Here is a 20,114-nt window from a genome sequence, read left to right as displayed (position 1 = left end):
AGATAACCAATTTCGGTTTAAAAAATTTTAGCACATTTGAAAGTCGTATAAACCCATGCTCATAATGTACTCAGATAAACCATAGACTTTCTGCTAGTTTGCTGCATATTGTAATAATCGGAGCCAATATTATCAATTCTTATCAAAAATATTATCGAAATTTTATGTTATAGTCAAGCCCTTTTTATAAGATCAACAATTTCGATGAACAGATTTTGATTATTGTTTAAAACAAACTTGCTTTCAGTCATAAAAATCATTCAAAGTCTGTTCATTAAGTCAATTTGTGTTAATTTGCTCAATATAATGGCATCACCTGTGAAGAAATTGAACTATCCATTTGAATATTGATCTGAAGAATAATACATCTATCAATCTTGACTCAATTTTCCAATAGAAGAAACCAAGTAGCCAATCGCAAATTGATTGGTGATTCTGTTCACTGAGACTACAATTGCTAAACCTACAATTACCTCATTTGATGGGTTTCCAGGTTGAGCTAATCGAATTATGTATTGATTGTTTCAGTTGACATTTGTTCTGTAACGACCTTGTGGGTCGAACAAGGTCTGCTGACGTAACTGCTTAACTTTGGTCGACTTTCCTAATTTTCGTTAAAACCGAGGACCGTTGCGGATTTTGTGATCGAACAAAAATTTTTGTCCATCCTATCATCAAAATCATACCAAGAATTCGTTCGTTTTTATCTCTATCTGCAAATATCTGACAATATGGCAGAATTCATCAGTTCTTAGAAAACTTGATTTATTCGATTTTTTGAATTCTATGTTTTTCTCTCCTCCGTTTATTGGTATGGCTGACATTGAGGCCTTTGTCTTTTTTCTCGAGTGATTGTAGGATCGTTTGCTCGTTCTAACAGAATGTCACAAAGGTTACAAGGTAATTTTAAACGTTTATTACTATTTCTAAAACTAAAATTCTATTATGTAAGAAAAACTGTCTTTTTTACTCCAATATGTAAGAAAGATGAACCAGAATTAGCATAAAACTGCAAATCAATATCAGTAACAGGCGCATTATCAAAAATATTTGAAAAACTTAATTTTGAAATGATTGAAAAATTGAGTTTCTATAAAGCACAAACTTACTATAACATAGAGAAAATGGTCTTAGATCATCATACTCTACTATAGATGCAGTACTTTACCGTATTGAATTTTTCTGAAATTGTATGGACAAAACTAAATACGTCGCCGAAGCCTTACTAGATTTTTCAAAAGCGTTGGACACAAAAAGTCATAAAATTTTGAATTTTAATAGCAACAGACAATAAAAGGTTATAGTAAAAAAAGACAGAATCACACTGGATAGCACTCAACCAGCATGTGCCTCAAGAAACATACAAAGGACCTTCAAATTTCAACCCATACAAAAATAACTGAAGGAAACAGTTACACGAAAACTGCAAAAAAAAAGTTCAAAATGCAGATGATGTTTTAGTTTTTGCAATTATCATATTTTAATTTTTGCTCATCAACATCTTTGGTAACCTTGTCAAAAAATTTTCGCATTATTTTACAAAGCATCAGCAGAAACTAAACATTGACAAATCTGAGCTGATTTTGTTCAGCAAGAATGAAAGCGGACGTGACCAAAATACTTTCAGTATACAATAAGATGTTGAAAGTAAAAATTCTGGGCGCAGGTTTATCGGGTACAGATATCGAATATCAGAAAATTGGGTCAAAAAATCAGATAACTGGAAAGTTTTCAGATATCGTCCTAGATATCAGATAGTTTTTTGATTTCAGATTAAATGTACATATAGTGAATTTGATGCCAGATATCTGGATTATCTTGAATATAACCGGCAAAGTTAATTGAAACGAAAATTTGCTTGGATGTTTTCTAAACTTTTTCAAATTTATTTATGTCTATTGATTCGGCTGTTAAATTAAAACTTCTTTCTTTGGACGAATTATTCTTTTGAAAACAGCAAATTTTATTATTTCGAAGGGGATGAAGAAACAGTGAAAAAATTATGAAATGAAAAACAAAGAAATGAAAGAAAAATGTTTATTTGGTTTTATAGATAAAAAGAAAACAAAATTGAGAAAATGCAAGAACTTTTTTGCGACACTAGATTGCACAAAAGCCGCAACTACACTAGTTTTGAATCATTTCAGAACAGGTGAAGCTGTTGTTTTTGATCACAGCTAACAACGTGAATATTGAAAACGTAGTTGTGAAAAGTGAGCACAAATAATCTTCTCATTTAAGTTTCAATAATTATCTGAACAACCAAAAATATCAAGAGCCAAAGGATGATATTGTAATGGGAATGATTCGTGAAATTCTATCGTGGAATTGGGACCTTAAGAGACTACATGCTGAAAACTTTGGGTGAAAATTATCTGCTGTTTTCTTCGAAATGACAGAAAACTTGACAGTTGCTAGGAACCTAATGTAGGTGAAGCACCCATTCAAATTGCTAACCGACAATCAAACTGAAGTGGTTCAAAGGTTGAAGCTTAATGAAAATTAGTTTCTAATTATTAGAATCTATCCCGTAAAAATCTGTTTCAAGCTATTGCATTTCAAAAAGGTTTCACATAAGTTTCAGTTGATAAATAAAGTCCAGCTAATGTTCAGATAACAGATATATTTTAGATACAGATAGAAGATACAGATAAGTAACTTATATTTTAGATACAGTTTCAGATAATAAAAAGGTCAGACATCAGTTGGGATAATAGGCCAGTCAGATTTTCAGATACAATTAACCAGTCATTTAGACGTATGATAACCCTGTCTAGGAGTTATCCTTGGTTCCTATCTTATATTCCGGGGGAAGTAAAAAAAAACATCTTGAGAAATCTGACCTGTGGAATTAAAACACTGCAATTTCGTAGCAAGACTTATCGCTGTCACAAAAACAGATGGAGGTTTGCGAGCGATGGAGTTTCCGGGTAGGATGTGTTATTAAACAAGGAGCTGAAGTTGCTGAACACTCCCTTAGAAACTTGATAAAGCGTGATGACAACCTGAAACGCTCAATTTTATTCAAATTAGTTTTTTCTTATTGCATTTAATCAACTTTGAAGATAAATTAAGCTGAATCACATTTTTTGGAACCACTCGGATTTCAATTTTTTTGCATTGCGTATACAGTAACCTATTCTTCTTTTTTACGGAAGTGTCAATAATATGTCGGAGGACGGAACACAACAAGATAAACCGCAGGCTCCACTGCTCTTTGCTGAAACATGAATCCAAAATCAACTTTTGGTATTCAGATGATAGAAAACTGTATTTATTTTTGATCAGCGGTGAGATGCTCATAATGGTTTCTACTTCCCGAAAAATATCTGTAGCAAGCCGAAACTCTTATGTTTTTTTGCACAAATGTTATCGATTTTCGACTTTTAGAAACTCTTTCGCAAGGGTAACAATTGTGAAAATAGTTGATAGCCATTTTTGCAAGCTGATCTCTTCGCAGCCAGAAGTGGTGTAGCATTCGCCCAGAAGACCATACCGACGGAAAATAAAGCTACGTTATGAAAACGACTGGCTAGCGTCTAAACACAGCTTCGCTTGATTTTAACTGTCTTTACCAAAACCAGTTCATTGTGTGGTCCGTGAACATCGGATCGACAAAGTCGTTACAATTTAAAGACTATCGGCCAAACAGCTTTCAAAACATGGGTACATGCAAAAACAGTATGCCCATGGCTGGGTTTTAGTATCGCCAGGCCACGAGGTCACTCCTAAAAACAGGGCTACTACTTAACTATTATATATCCATCGTTTTTATTCGGTAGAAAAAAATCTTCATATCCATCAGAGATGGATCAAACCTTTCCCTCAACTCTTATTCTCATTTTTTTGAAAACAAACTTGACGTTATTTAAATCAGTCAGGACATTTCAGGAAGCTAAAAATTGTTAAAAATCATTTCACAGACTTTTCCCGAGACCCTTCGGGATTCTTGAATCCGGTCGAAGAGCTGTCTTCTTGATGACCAAGAAGGGTACAAAAACTTCCCAACAGCCCTCCTGATTCTCGGGAATTGCTCATCAACGATTGTAGCTGTACAATTGATATAACTTGGAGCGCTCTTCTTCTAATATTGTTGAACACAATTCTGGAGTTCGCTATATCTCTTCCAGGTCTTGCTTTTGTTAGCGAAAATTGTTGTTTTGATGTTTGCGGTTTTAGTGTTCTCGAAACATAAAGTTGTTACTGGTCATGCTAGCCTAAATCGGAAACCTAAATATCTTTTCATCACTCCAATTTAACACCTCTGAATACGTTTAGTTGAATGATTAACACTACAAACCGTGTGAAACAGTCAAACTTCCAACTGGACTGCTCCAAAAACAATTCGTTGATGACATGCATCTCAGGTCAATCTGGTCGAATATCACATGGCTTGGGTGTCTATTTAGCTACCCTACCAGATTTGTGACATTCGACCGGAATGGACAAAATGCAATCTCTGCAGTTTAAGAAATTTTAGCAGCGGACCTTCATAGTTAGTGATTTTGAAGGATTAACGACGTTATTCGAATGATTAGTAGAACGGTGAAGGTGAAGATATTCTAGTATTTTGAAGTTTTAAATTTTCGAAGTGATGACGTAACATTTCTGAGAAACGTCAGAAACGGCCATTTTGGCAGAAGAGCTAGAAAGCAACAGAACAACATTAGTTGCGATTGCGAGAAGAACGGAAATAGTGATCAAGAAACGACAACGAATCACGGAGTTAACAGAGAACGTTCCGAGTTGCAACTATTGTGTCGCTACAATAGTTGCAAGGCCGTTGCGAACAACGGTGAAGGGTGGAAGACAGCCTTCCGGGCTACGGAGAAGTCAAGTTTAACGTGCTTGATTCAGTGGATTCAAGAATCCGGAAGGGTTTCGGGACTGAAACTTTAATCTTTTTACATAAATTTTTAGCTTCCTGTCATGTCCTGAATTGAATTTAATTAACAACTGGATTCATTTTGATAAGGATGAGAAGCTAGGAGTTGGGGGAAAGGGTTGATCCATCTTCGATGGAGATGATGATTTTTATCTACTGAACAAAAACAATAATAATTCAATAAATAGTAGTAGCCCTGTTTTTAGGAGTGACCTCGTGGTCTGGGGATACTGAGACCCAGCCATGAGCTCACTATTTCTGCATGTAATCTAGTTAATTTGAGTGTTTTGACCGAAGCCGAAAGCAGTAACTTTTTTTGTCGACCCGATGTTAGAAAAGACCACCGAAAAGTACTGGCTTGGTAGAGACGGTGAAAAGCATGTAAAGCTCTGTTTAGACGTTAGCCAGTCGTCTTAGGACTTAGTTTTATTTTCCGTCGATATGTATCTTCCGGGCGAATGTTACAATTCACCCGCTTTTTTAGAATCAGCAGTAGAAGCTAATGTTACCTTAGTGCAAATTTTGGTTTGAAGCACAAGGTTAGAGCATATAAAATCCATTCAAACTGTTGTTTGCTGCAGCAAATTGTGCAGTAGCTCCGGAAAAGTGAATCCAGAAAAAAAGGAAGGAGCCCTTTTGTTAACAAAACTTTCATTAATTTTGTAAATATAACCTACTGATTTAGAATGGTTTTTACAGGATACCTTCGGATCGCAATGTTCGAATCTCAAACCGTGGCAAAATCTCACACTAAAATTGTCGAATCAGTAGCTTAGAACTGCAATTTGATTCCGCCTAGTTTCAAATACATAAAAAAAACCTTTGTGGAATAAATGTAACCGAAGATGAATGGATTGGTCTATCTTGTCTAAAAAAAAATGCAGGGAGCTTAACAAAATTTTCAAGTTTTAATGCACATGTAATGCAAAGTTTCACCTCCACTCACATCCCTTGACGCCTCCACAGGACAAATCAGAAACGACCAGACGGTTTGACGCTCGTCCCATGGGCTGTTGGACGGGAGATCCTGTGTATGGGATGTATTCGTAGTTGACTTCCTAGTCCCTGGTAGAATAGCGCCGCTAGGTTTGTAATTCCAGAAGTGCGGCGGCGGAAGATCGTAAATCTGACAAAGATAACGATTTAATTATGGATACATTTAGTCTTGGTTGAACAGATGTTCCAGCAGTCGTGTTGTTGACGTATATTTTGAGATTCTGGCCCACTTTTTCCGAAAGTAACCAATGACCAATTTTGAGAAATCGGGTTCTTTTATGAGAACTGATAAGACATTTGTAGCAGATGGTAAGATAATACTGTGCAACAGCGTCTCAGCAGTCGCAAAATTGATAATTTGTAAATCGACTTTGGCGGCTAGATGATTTACTTGTTGGATTTCTTATTCTTTCCGGACTTTATGATGAGCTGTTGCAACATTCTGTGTGCTGAGAGTGACACCTAGGTAGCAAAATGCATTGACGAACTCAATTTTTTCTCCAAGATAAAGTCTGTCAAAATTTCTGAACCTGCCACCATTCCTGAATTTCATAGCCTTTGTTTTTCGGACATCAACTTGTAAACTATTCTTCTGGCAGTACAACCCAACTTTGTGTAAAGCAATTTTCACCTTGTATAACTCACCAGACGTAATCACTAGGTCGTCTGCATAGAAAATACAGGTACATCAACATCTTTTGAGAATATCAGGTAGGTCTGCGATAAAAATAGTGAAGAGCAAAGGTGATAGTTTGTCTCCTTGAGAATGACCAATGCGTTGGGTTATTGGCTCGGACAGGTACCCTTCTGCTGCAGCTCTCAAAACGTTATATTTCAGAATATCGTACAAAATAGTCACGAAACCAGTAGATACACCAATTTTCACCAGCTTTTTGACCAATTTCACCTGCAATTTGCACTCAGTTCTGTGCATAACTTGGAAACTAGGTCTTTGTCATCGTCTGTTGGCTTTGTTCCGCTGATGATAAGGTTCATTGCTTTCTTTTCTCTGCGCGTCTTCTTCAGATCTGATACTTTTCAGTATTGCAGCGAAAGTTGGCTTTTGCGAGTCGCTCGTTTTTTCTTCTTCATTTTCATTGATTGATCGAGTCGCAATCTTTGTTTCTAGAGCTGTAACTTACGCAGACGCGCAGAAACCGCAGAGAAACTCTCGGTTTAGGAAATTTTTCGATATTCTCTTAGGTAACCAAACTTCTACCCAAGTAACACAGTTGGGTCCGGTGCATTCAACGTGGTGTTCACTTCCTTCTGTCTCGCTCTGATTTTCGCATTTAGCGGTTTCTCTCCGTTTTGGTCCCATGTTCAGTTTTGGTCCCATTCCCAAAATATCATTTTCCAGACGTTTAATATGAAACTATTTAATAAGTTTATCACAACAATTAGGCTATGAAGCAAGAAGAGCTATTGCATGGTACTACTCAAACGGACTCCATCATAAAATATGCACATCCATTAACTGCTACAGGCCAGAATCGATATGTGAATGCAGAATCTGCGACAAAAAAGCTGACACATTCGATCACATACTGAGAAACTGCGTAGTCGACCGAAGGACTGTCAAAAATCGACTGACAGAGATCTTTCATCTGACTCCTTGATATTTATTTTGCTGCTGTATCTCTTTTGATACGTTAATTCAATTCAATGCAATTATGGATACATTTGTCAACTAATAGCTTTTGACAACATAGCCGCCGGCATTAGCATAGATTTTCCTGAATACGCTCTGTAAGAACTTGAGCACGTGTACCGAGGAATTCAGGGCTGGTAGTTTTCTTAATCAGAGAATCTCCCTAGCAATACAAGTTGCCAACGCTGTCTGTGTACTATTAGTGGTAAAACTACTCGCGAAGAATTTTTTTATTTGTAGAGCCAAGGGAACTAAAGCTTAGCCTAATATAAGTATCTGATAGACCCGTAGCCTCATGTTTGGTCAACCTTTTTGAGTTTGTCTTAAGTCCGGCTTATTCTGTGCAGATGCTAGTTTTCTCAATCTGGTTGGCTTGATTCCCAACCATCTGTTTCTATTTACTTATATCCAGGCTATACTGGATATAAGTACACGTGCTCAAGGGGTCCTGTACTCTTCCATATCTGGAGAATTTTTAGGATTTTGACTAAAATATGCGGTACACGTGCTCAAGGGGTCCTGTACTCTTCCATATCTGGAGAATTTTTAGGATTTTGACTAAAATATGCGATGAAAGGACCCCTGACTCTAACCTCGGTTACTATGCTACTTTTGACCTTCTGATTGCATTTGTTTTTGGAATTACGTAAGAGCGTTTTCCAGGTCAATGAGCGGAAGAATATCCGTGGTCTCCAATACTGGGAGTAGCTCAGGAGGTACAACAGGTGGGGGATCGATTGGGCCCTCTATAACATCTGGTGGGACTCTTTCTGCTTCCTTACAGGGGACCAGCTACAAATTGGTTGTTGATGAACCACCTGATTTAATGATCAATCTGGAAACGAATGCCTACGAGCAGCGGATGCCAGACTATTCTGATTTCAAAATGAGGATCGAAGACTCGAATGTATTACTTTTTTCACGATCTTTCAAGATAAACTGTAAGAACTTAAATCAGGCTCTTAAATGTTTCAGGCAACACTCCAATCAACAGTTAGCCGAGCTTTCGCAGATTTGTAAGCTTTTATTCTGTCTTTCCAGTGCTTTCAGAACAATACAAATAGCGAATATTTAAAAAAAATGCGCTAACAAAAGATCTCGCAAATTTAAATATTTGGCTGCTTCTGTAAATCGATGTCAGAACATCAGATTATAACAATTTTTTTTAGAGAGCTGGACCAATTAGCTCTAAAGCGTTTGGAAAACATAGCAAACACGCCTTTCAGTATATATCTGAATGGTGTAAACTTTCAACTCGTCAAAAAGACTGTGACTTACTTTCCAACTGGAGACTCAAAATCAGAAAAGCGAACGAAAGAAGTTTACGGGAATACAAGTTATCGTTTCAATGAAAAATCAACGAACTTCGATATACCAGTAGGTTCTGAAATTTATTTTTTCTCCACGAAACAAATTGTCTGATAATCGGTTGATAGTTATTATAATTTAGACGGTGATGGGCCAATGGTTTTACGTTATGTTGAAAGAGGTAAACGTTTGTTTTTTACAACATTCAGCTGAACTTGGCGCTGCGATGGCTGAACACTATATTTGTTTCAGGAGATGCTAATAGGAAGCTTGAAAAAATTTTTCGATGCCGAAAGTACCAGTATGACAGAAGATGAGTTTAAAAAGACAACCGAATTAGCACTTATTGCCATCCGTTCTAATTTGATCAACAAATTTTTCGTCACTGAATTCCTGAGTGAAAATCTATATGACCAGATTCTTCATCTCTTAGAAAAACAGCAAATGTTCGAGTAAGTTTCTCATTTATGTGACAAAATAAATAAGCTAATTTTGATATTAAATTGTTTTAAGCGAATATTTTTCATAGGAATTAGAAAAGATGGTGAGTTTTTTGTTGTTGAATAATTCAGCATGGTGTTTGTTACATTGCATATCTGTCTTTTTTCACTCCCAATAAAACTTACGCGTGATTCAATGCATGAACTGTTACATCTTAGATGCACGTTAATGGTAAAAATAGGCGACATAATTCTGAACGCAGCCTATTAAAAAGGGACGCGACAAATCTATGAATACGAGTCATCGAAGAAAGCCAGTTCGTTATCTGTTTTCAAAAAGAAAACAACACATGTTGAAAATCTTTTCGTTGATGTTTCGAATTCAATGCTTTTGTCACACAGGGACTGTATATTGTAGTACGTTATTGATCGATTGTTTTAATGTAGGAACTCTTGCATGTTTTTGATTTACCAAAACACAATTTTTTGACGAATAACTTAATTTTTTCTTTGAAAGTAAGTATTAGTCGAAGCTACTCAACCCCAGCCCCACTATCATGTATGCTTTAAAATGTTGTTTCTTTTTTTTTAGAAAACATAGCTCAATTCTTCTCAGTTTCGTACATATAATGAATGTTCTCCTTGGACGAAGTTTGAAGTACAAGTCGTTTAAATACAACCACATAGTTGCGTCGCTCAAACCGAAGAAGCCATCTGCTCGATCTTCAATACAGAGTGAAGAAGAAAGGCGCTTTTCGGCGTATTTGGAAGAACCAGTCCACACGCAGAAAGACAAAGATGTGTTTGAGCAGTTCAAAAATGACGTAACCTTTTGGAAAAACTTGCTGATCAGTGTAAGTGGTTATCTGAATTCCTCTAAAATTCTAATGATGTTGATGGCATTCAGTGTTGTTTGTGTATAAAAATAGTGCAGCTGAGCAATGAAATTTCATAAGATGAAATTGACGGTGAACTTAGAAAACGGCAAAAATGTGATCAGCGTGACTTACTGATTGATTGGTTTAGCTCTTGAGGAGTCCCAATATCGACCCTCACATGGGAACAGACGTGTGGTCCCAGGGAGACGCCTACTGCGTGTTTGAACTACTCGCAAAAATTTGCTCCCTTGACCCGTGAGCTAATTTTTCGAGATTATTATTTTTTTTGCAATAGTCTTACTATTGTTCTGTTGACAGTGTTTTTTTTTGTTATTTAAGGTCCATTTTGGATAGCGATAGCATCGAAAAGATCTTCAAGCTATGTGGTGTGGGTTTTGAAAGGTAATTTTATATTGGTTTATTTGTTATGCTCTAAATTTTTCATAAAGTCTTATATATTAAATGTAACTCCGAATGCGCAATGGACGCAATGTTTAAGAAATTTTAGGAGACAATATTTAAAAGGCTATCAAGCGTAACGTTTAAGAATCATTCAGAGCAACCAGCAGGAGATCAACTCGATCTAACTTCAAGGCTAGACAGTACCTGCCTAATTTTGTACAAAATTTCATTTCAGCTTGATTAGAAAAAGCTTGATTAGAAAAAGTTAAATTTTTCGCGAACTTTTTCAGTCTATGAAATAACTGGAAATAATTCAAAGCATCATAGCTTAATACTTTGCTTCGAAAAACTTATACTTTTTTTGAATTAAATCAGTCTATACAAAAACTTGGAAATGTTTAAAAGTTGAAATGTTTTAAATAGCTTGCGAACAAGATCTTGAGCCTTTTCCGAACCAGTTAGCTTACAAGAAAAACTTAATTTTTTGCCAACTGATTCGCTCTATGAAACAACGGGAATTTTTTCTTGCTTTAATAGCTTGCCTAAAGAAACTTTACTTTTTTGCAAACTTTGATTCGCTCTATCAAACAACTTGAAATATTTCACAAATTTTCATAGCTTGCTAAGAAAACTTCAATTTTTTGGGAACCTATTTGTTCTATGAAACAAATTTTTTCAAACCAATTTACGATAATATGGCCTAGCTTGAAATTGTTCAAAGTTTCTTTGCTTGGATAGCTTGATCAGAGCATCAACTAATTTTTTGGGAGCCAATTGATTATTGGAGGCGAGCTTGCTAGTGAAGGTTAAGTTGATCTACGATAGTTTTAGTCTGGAAAAGCCTGCCTTAATCTTTGTTAAATTGGCAAAGTTATTTTAGCGTGATGGCTTCGATTTTTTGTCTACATTTTCAACTGAAAATTATTTTAGACTCGGAGCTGGTTGTGGAAAGCTTCCTGTTGCCCTTAATAGAGATCCAAGTAAGTTAGCTGTTTTAAATAATGAAAGACGTGGAAATGGAAGTATGAAACACTGGGATGTAAAATGATAAAATTGGCAGAAGTGGATATTGACAAATATGAGAAATCCTTTAACTTAAAGCCTAATCATCACGTACCTAGACTTTGATTGTTTGAAGTAATGATTTAAAGGTAGACCTGCCACAGAAGATGAGGCCAAACGTGACCTCCTAGCGGACAAAAAGTTGACCATGTACTTGCGCAGTGTTAAACTGATGTTGAAAATCTGCAGTATGCGAACAGGCGAACCTGAAGTGCTGCAGCATCTAGTCAGCTTTGTACAGAAATTCCATCTGACCATGTTGCTTTACGATAGTGATCTGAAGAGCAAGCTCAATGTCCTATATCCTTATTGTGTGCAGATCAGTACAAAGGTAGTGATTAGTTGATTAAACTGATGAACGATCAGATAAACAAGTGTCAATGAACGAAGTGAATTTTTGCTTGGTTAGGTCGTCTGGTATTCTATCGTCTTGTTTACACAAGCAAGATGTGTATTACTACAAGGCATTTTTTCAACCTAAATCGCTAAGTTAAGTTCTACTTTTGGTGGCACTTTTGAAGCAGGCTGCTTTGGCAGCTTCATAGCATGTGCCTGGACATTCGATTAATAACAAATTAACACAGTTGGTACATTTTATTTCATCAAATGAATAGCAAAAGCTATTTGTTTCAAACATCAGTACAACTAGACTTTTCCCCCTGAATAACTTTGTTCACAGGACTTCTGGACTCAAATCTAGTTGCACCTTGTTTCGTAATGTATTTACACTTGCGATCAGTTTAGTGTACTATTACGAACCCTCTTTTTTCTAACCTAACTCGCAAACTAGAATTGTTCACAAAAGTGTTCACTTATTTGGAAATTTCACTGTAAAGTTGGAAATTGCATAGCATCTGTTCTCTGATTTTTGTGGCTAGTGTTTGGTGCCTTTTGAGCTTCCGTGGCTGAGAGGTTAGTGTGTGAGACTCTTAATCTATAGGTTGCTGGTTCGAATCTCAGAGGTAGCCTAATCTTCACTAATTTGAGGCTTATTTCTAATTTTCATTATTGCACTTAATAGAGCTGCTTTTTTGACACAGGCGAAGCTTCCCTTCGCAAACATTTGCGACTACACGACAAATTTCTTAGCCTGGAGGTAGCGGTGAATACGTTTGGGATGGCAAAGGTACTGGGCTCGAATCTTTTTCAAACGGGAAACGTTCTGTTCTAATGAACTTTTCGGCTTAATAAATGTCCTCTTATGTTTTGTCAGCTTAGTTGCCTCAGCTTAAAATCGTTTTTTTTTGCTGTTCGTAATTTTTTTAAATTTTGATTGCAGTGTTTTGATTTACTCCTGGAATTTTTAATTTTGCTTTACGTTTGCTTATCTTCTGTCGGCTTAGTTTTCACATCTTGAAATCGATTTTTTTTGCATTTTTTAATTGTTTGTGTTGTATCGCAAGTGATTTGAAGCTCCGCATCGACTCTTTGTTAAAAGATTTTTTTTCGTCACCTTGTTTGTGTTTTGCCGCTCCTGGCGTATAGGTGATGCATATGTTTGGGACGACTTTTTTTTTCATTTTTATCTCAGCCACAAAAAGTAAGGACTTGAATTTCGAGTCCTCAAGTATGTGAAATTGTTTTTGAGTACAAAATTTTGGGGGAACAAATCAGTTTTTTTGCGAATGATTCTTTCGGCTGAATTGAATTTGTCAAATGATTTTTTTGGTTTAAAATGTTGAAGAGCTTGTTTGGGTTGTAGCTAATCTTGAAAAGTTGGAAGGTTTTTGATGGTAGCAAATATGTTTCTGTTTTTTACTCTTTTAATTTTTCCGTTTTTTAGCATATTTTTTGGTGTCAAGCCTATCGAATTTCCGCTTTGCTTTTTCTGTGATAGTTCTTTTTGATCGTTTCATGCAATTGTTATCTCATAAGAAAATTATCCAAACTAAGTCACAATTTCCGCATTTCCAAACAAAGTGGCAATATTTTGTTAAATTTTACTCTGCGTACAGCTAAATTCTATACGGCGATTCAGAAGTGCATTCATTTTTGTCGGTTAACAACTAATAAGCGTATGTGTGAGAGTTTAATTAAGAGTAATGAATGTAGTGAGTACTCTCATATAAGTCTTGATGATTTTTTTTCGGGAATATTTGTTCACGCTCACTTTTGATTTTTCGCGGTTTGACTTGTATTTTTTTTAAGTTCAGTGTATTTCCATTGTTAAAAGAAAGGCAAACTCCACTATCGAACAGCAATAGTGTAAAGGTCATGAAAACGTGATCGACTTCCAGGGGTTAATGCGTCTTGGCTCGTTTAGGGGTTTAATTTCGTTAATCTGAAGGGTCATGTCCGGGAATTTTAGGTTATATTTTGGGCAAGTTTGAATGTCGTCCCCTTTAAAGAACGGGTTTCCGAGTATAATTGAGCTCGCAGCGTTAAATACTAGGAATTTTTCTGTGAAGCTCATGTTTGCCATCCGGAATTCAACTGTAATTTCAGTTTCGATGGAGACGATTTGTCCGCCTGCCATTCGCACTCTTTTTAGTTTCGAATCTGATGCTTGCATTGGACTAAAGAGCGTTTTTTCATTCTTGAGTTCCTCGAAGATGCTTTTTGGTATGACGTTAGCACATGCGCCTGTGTCAACAAGTGCTCTCCGTTGGAGACTTGGGGCAAATCAAATTCTTGAATAAGTTAGCACCGATCTTTCGACTGGTGTTACAGCCAACAAGTTGAGGATTTCATGGTCCGGTACTTTGGTTAGCGATCGTGATTTACGTGATTTTTGATATTTAGATGATTTGACTTAGTGGCTTGATTAGTTTTTTTTGATCGGTCTGAAAAGGGAAATTTTGCTGTTGCTGCCCTTGTGGTTTTTGTCGGTACCAAAACTGGATTGCATATGACCGAAATTCCCGCACATCACAAAATTTGTGTCCAGATCGGACCGTTGGGGTGTATGGGGTATTAGGATTTTGGGTGTTTACTTGCTGCATCATATTTTGTGCAGATTGTTGGTTGGAAGAGGCATTTTGCTGAGGTTGTATAACCATAGCTTGTTGTTGGTGATTTCGCTGTGCAAACTGTTAACCCTGATTCTGTTGGAACGGGGTCTCTTGTGGAGTGGAGAAGCACTGTGGCATAAGTTGCTGGTTCTGTTATCCTAGGGCTTGTTGGTTTAAGTTCGGGTTGGGTTGTGGAATCCCTTGGTTTCCAAAGCCTCTATTATTTCTGTTGCCAATTGTTTTTCCTTTTGCCTCATCTACCTCTTCTCTGTCCAGCCCAGTTTCCTTGTTGTTGTTGCCCTAGCCAATTTCCTTGATTTTGCATAGCGTTTCCTTGATTTTGCATGGCGTTTCCTTGGTTTCGCGAGCAGTTCTCCCGGTTCTGTTCTCTCTGGAATGAGTTATTTGCGCCATTGCCTGCCGGGTTGTTCGACTGTGGGGATAGATGTGTGTTCTCATTAATTCCCCCTCGAGGTGGATGTTGGGTCATTTGCTTCCTGGTATCTGACAATTCGCTGCGTGCTTCGTGAAGCTGTTTCTCCATCTGTTTTTGAGTCGTGGTCAGCTTTCTCAGCGCGCTAATCAAATTTTGGGAAATAGTCTCACTAAGTTCATTGAATCCATCCTCGGGTTAATCTTCGTTACGGGATATTTCGATAATAGTCATTTGCTTGCGGGCCGAGTTGCATAAGTCTTGTACCGTAGTTGCTGGGGGCTGTTCCATCATTTTGGAGCGAAGTCATCCCGGTATTCCTTGTACGAACAGTCGTTTGATTTGCTCGTTTCTATGGTCAGTAATCGTATCTATACGCTCTTGTCTTTGTGCCGTCTCTGTGGAAACGCTGGGTTTCCGCTAATGCCGCTGTGCCCTCTAGTGTGCCGTCTTCAGGTGCAACGGCTGGTAAATCAGGTGTCGGATAGGCTCTTTGGGCGACTTTTGTGAGACTAACTAGGTAATTTTCTGGTGAGTCCTTCTTGGGATCAAATTGGAGCTGTTCCAGCTTTTGCACATGTACCTCTTGCAATTGAGGATTACAGAAGTGGTTTCGTAACGCTCCCAAACTAGCTGGTACGTTCGCTCTTGTTGCTGGTCCCAACGTTTGGTAAAATCGCACTGCGTCGTTTCTGGTCATCATACTGCTCATCCATGGTTAACATAAACAAAAGGCGGGATTCGTCATTTGACAAAGATGAAAACAAAGAGGAGAGCTTGAGCCAAATTGAAGAGTTACTGGCATTCATTGATTTCACCCTCATATATCATCTCTATGACTGACGAAGTGGCTTTCATAAATTGTTTACCTTGCTTCTCTTGAATAAGAGAGTCGAAATATATTTCAAATTCTGGGACAACCAGTTGCATATATTTGAGTTCCAGTTAACTGCGAGTGTCGCCTATATATCTTAATGACCATAAATTTATAATGTGCTGGTGCTACCAACTCTTAAAATTTAAGAAAACTTTCAAAGCATTAATGATTTGAAAGCCGTAAATCCATTTAATGAACAGCAGTAATTTAATTTAATAAATGCATTAAATTCATTTCGGTGTCCTGGTAACTTATTGATTTATTCACCTAATTATTTGTGCCTTCCCACAATTATAGCCGCCAGGGAAGAATCATTAAGTGTAGTTATGTAACATAGCGCTAAACACCTATGGTACTTACTCTTGCTAAATTACCTTAATTGGAGCGAATTAGACGCTTAATAGATCAAATTGTAAACTTATATTATGTCAATGACAAAGTGCTTAAGTATATTTCTTAAAAGTAAACAATAATCTGATCATAAGATGAGTAGAAGAGAGTGAGAGCGATAAATACCAGTAGCTCGAGAAAAGAATAGTTATAATTCAGAAATAATACTCACCTTTTATTCTAATCTAAATATCAGACTCTAGCGAAGGTTGAGACGACATCTGAAAGCGCATCCCTGAGTTCAACATTCATAAGTCTCGACCGCACATCCAACATACATACTTTATCGCTCTAGAACACTAAATATTACTCAACAAACAATCGATAATAGCCAGTAACGGTATATTATAATCATTGACCTGATAATCAGGGAGTGAAATAAAAGTGAAAAGTTTTTTAACTTGTACTTTTTTCGCTCTTAATTCAGTTTAATAAGCAGGCAAAACAGATAATATTGCGTTAATTTGCCCGAAAATTTCAGGCAGTTATATATATATATATATATATATATATATATATATATATATATATATATATATAACTGCCTGAAATTTTCGGGCTGCCTCAATAACATCCAATAAATGCTCAATAACATCCAATAAACCACAGATGGTATTCACAGAAACAGACCCTGAATATTCTGTAGAAGATTATCTAAATGCAGTAACAGCAAATTTAATTTTAAACATAGGACCTGAACCAATTAATACGCCACTCCATCAAAATTGGATACATATACGCACAGCGTTAATACAAACAACATTAGATGGCGCAGCTCAAAAATGGTTTTCAGTATTACCCATAGATTATCTAAATGCAGTAACAGCAAATTTAATTTTAAACATAGGACCTGAACCAATTAATACGCCACTCCATCAAAATTGGATACATAGACGCACAGCGTTAATACAAACAACATTAGATGGCGCAGCTCAAAAATGGTTTTCAGTAATACCCATATAACTTCAGCCATTTCCGTTTATGAAATCCTGTGATTATGAAACGCTTTTCAGGATTTTGAGGTAAAAACTGCGTGAGTGTCAGAAAATATAAATAGAAAACGTGCAAGTGTGTTGGTTTATGGGTTTATAGGATAAAATATGAATGTTTTTGTACTTACTTTTTTTCTTCCAACGACGTTTAAAAAAATCTTTTTCCGGCCAAAAGTTTACTTTTTTTCTTGCTCGCTGCTGCTGATTACACTGGCAATCAGTGTAGTGTCCTATTAGGAAACTTTTTTTTCCTAAGCTAACTCGCTAATAAAACGTTCATTAAACGTGTTCACTTATTTGGAAATTTCATTAGAGTATTGGAAATGACATAGCATTTGTTCTCTGCTTTATTTTTGGCTAGTGTTTGTTACCTGTTAAGCGTTCGTGGCTGAGTGGTCGGTGTTGTGAGACTCATAATCTCTAGGTCGCAGCTTCGAATCGAGGCTTATTTCTAATTTTTCTTTTTGAACCGTACAGAGCTGCTTTTTATCGTTTATTTGCTAGTGTTTGCGAAGTGAAGCTTCGCTTCTGTGTAAAATTTTCTAGCTTTCCCGGCCAACTTAGCCTGGAGATAACGACGAGTACGCTTGGGGCGGCAAAGGTACTGGGCTCGAATCTGACCAGGAACTTTTTTTTTCAAACGGGAAATATTCTGTTTTAAATAGAATTTTCGGCTTAATAAATGTCCTCTTGTGTTACCTAATTATGTAATCATTCCATTCGCTTGGCTTTATTTCTTAGGTAAAAGTCTTCAAAAGTTGCTCCCACTCAACATAGTTTTTTTGTTTTTTGTGGACCTCGCTTTCAATCCATTTGATAAATAAAAGGCAAAATACGCTCCAAAAAAAGTGCAAATGGCGGGGAATTTAAGCTTGACATTTAGTTTTTTTTATTTTTGAGCGAAATAACTTTTTGATCCAGTTTTCACGAATTAGGCGAGTTATAAAGAAAAGTTGTCAAAGATAAACGGTTTGCGTTCAGTTGATGTGATTTTCATCTATAGTTTTTTTTGCAAAACCTTGCATCTCTTAATGTAAGCATATTGTGATCAAAAACGTTCGCTGTTTCATCAATCTATGCTCTACTTAGAACAAAATTGCCGGTGGGACTGATTTTTCGAAATCCGAGACAATGCAGACGGTCAGTCAACAGATGATGACCAAGATCTACTACTACTGTTTTGTACACTTCTACAACAGAAAGATACTTCACTTAGTCAAGTACCAGGTAAGAAACAGAGCTGCTATTCTCAATGGCAAGAAATCTAATTTGCGAATAAAAATCTTAGTTTGGCTTGTTAATTTGCAAAAAAAAATCTATTTTATTGAGCTAAGCATGTTTTTCCAGTACAAGAGCTCTGAATCGAAGATTAATTAAACAAAACAGTGATATTTAGAAAAAAAAATAAAGTAGAGCCAAACAAAATTTTCAATCCAATGCTTAGTTTGCTGGACGAGAACGCACTTTTTGTGATGAAAGGTTATATGCAATTCTATCGTAAAAATACAATGAAACTTGTTAGTAAGATTTTAAGTTGTTTTTGCGCATTAGTGTATTTCGGGTAGAAGACTGGTAAGATAAAGCAGGGTTCCTTAGGAAAATATGTTATTGCATGATTATCTTAATATCCACTTAATCACAAAATGACGAGCCATCTGTCAATCTTGATTTTACTAAGTGCGGCAATATATACTGCATGGAAGGCCACATTTCTATGTCGTTTTTAGGCAATTATTTTGTAATGCTTTGATCAAAAACTAAACAAGACTGCTAGTATCAAGGCCAAGTCCTGAATGTTCAGACTGCCTTTTAAGGTCTATGAAGCAGTAATGACATGAAAAAGTTTAGTGTAAAAAAAAGGAAAATAAAATGATAAAAATTTGGTAACAAAATTTGAGATTTTTTGTGAAAATCATCACCCCACGCGCCATATAAAGTACAAAGTGATAAATTTCTAGTAACAAATCAATTATGGCAAACAAGCTTCCTTGAACAAATTTGGAACAATTTTTAAGATGGATTAAATCTCCGCCAACGCGTTAATAGCGCGAAATATATCGCGCGTTAATTGTTCCAAATTGGCCAAAATGCCTATCTTGAAACCCCCATAGCTTTACGTACGAAAAATGATCACAAGTAAAATATCTTTTCAAATTTAAGCTCAGGACAACAATAGCTTTCGAATGATATTAAAAAAATTCCGCCAAAAATGGCTAGTTAAAAAATCGAAATTTGTCTGAAGAAAAAAAAACCCACCCCAAGCACAAATATTCCGTCACGTTCGTATCGAAAGTCGGAACAGATATTCAAAAACGAAGGATTTCAGCTTCCAGTCACCCTGGGAGCGTTTAATTTAATGTTTGATGTGTTGTTGAACATGCCACGCCCGATCCATTTTCATGATATCCGTTTTCTCTGTCAAATTCAAATCAATTGAATTACTGTTTTCGGAAAAAAAGACAATCAAGAGAAATCATTCAGCCAACTGGAATTAGATTAATTTCTTGATTTATTACTTAGAATGCAGAAATGAACTCTTTCTTTCTTTACATACCATTAAACAAAATAGAGACTAAGTTTGTTACCATAAGCAATTGAGCTGCATGCGGATCATCAGTTGCATTTTTTTGTTTTGAAAAATGGGTATGCATCATTGTAGAAAAACATGTCAGATATCTTTTGTATCTATATTTAGAATTATACAATTAAGACATTGATGGGCCTAACGACGCGAGCGATGAATTATTTTATTCAAATGTCATAGTTTGTTTTGATTCTGAAGCTATGTGTACAAAGAATGGTGCAAGAGTTAGTACGTGTATCTTAAATATTGGGTACTTCTAGAATAA

At 36.4% G+C, this 20,114-nt stretch overlaps 2 protein-coding genes across 2 annotated transcripts in view; one reads left to right on the top strand and one right to left on the bottom strand.

The window, feature by feature from the left end:
- LOC134847567 (casein kinase I-like) overlaps positions 1-7,282 on the bottom strand; it is a 584,249-nt gene extending 576,967 nt beyond the window's left edge. Inside the window, exon 1 of the mRNA XM_063864646.1 lies at positions 7,260-7,282. The gene's annotated coding sequence lies outside the window, so the exon portion shown is untranslated. The remainder of the gene's footprint in view (positions 1-7,259) is intronic.
- Positions 1-20,114, top strand: part of LOC134847564 (uncharacterized) — a 318,779-nt gene that overhangs the window by 280,398 nt on the left and 18,267 nt on the right. The window contains exons 2-12 of the mRNA XM_063864641.1: positions 8,196-8,439; positions 8,508-8,548; positions 8,702-8,909; positions 8,983-9,021; positions 9,093-9,292; positions 9,873-10,134; positions 10,307-10,413; positions 10,498-10,560; positions 11,491-11,540; positions 11,712-11,953; positions 18,355-18,492. Coding sequence (XP_063720711.1) covers positions 8,200-8,439; positions 8,508-8,548; positions 8,702-8,909; positions 8,983-9,021; positions 9,093-9,292; positions 9,873-10,134; positions 10,307-10,413; positions 10,498-10,560; positions 11,491-11,540; positions 11,712-11,953; positions 18,355-18,492 — 1,590 coding nt within the window. The 5' untranslated portion in view covers positions 8,196-8,199. The remainder of the gene's footprint in view (positions 1-8,195; positions 8,440-8,507; positions 8,549-8,701; positions 8,910-8,982; positions 9,022-9,092; positions 9,293-9,872; positions 10,135-10,306; positions 10,414-10,497; positions 10,561-11,490; positions 11,541-11,711; positions 11,954-18,354; positions 18,493-20,114) is intronic.

Source organism: Symsagittifera roscoffensis, chromosome 6 (genome assembly GCF_963678635.1).
Source record: "Symsagittifera roscoffensis chromosome 6, txSymRosc1.1, whole genome shotgun sequence".
In the NCBI taxonomy this organism is placed as follows: Eukaryota; Metazoa; Xenacoelomorpha; order Acoela; family Convolutidae; genus Symsagittifera; species Symsagittifera roscoffensis.
The sequence above is the reverse complement of the archived record's forward strand: the minus strand, read 5'-3'. Positions and strand labels throughout refer to the sequence as shown.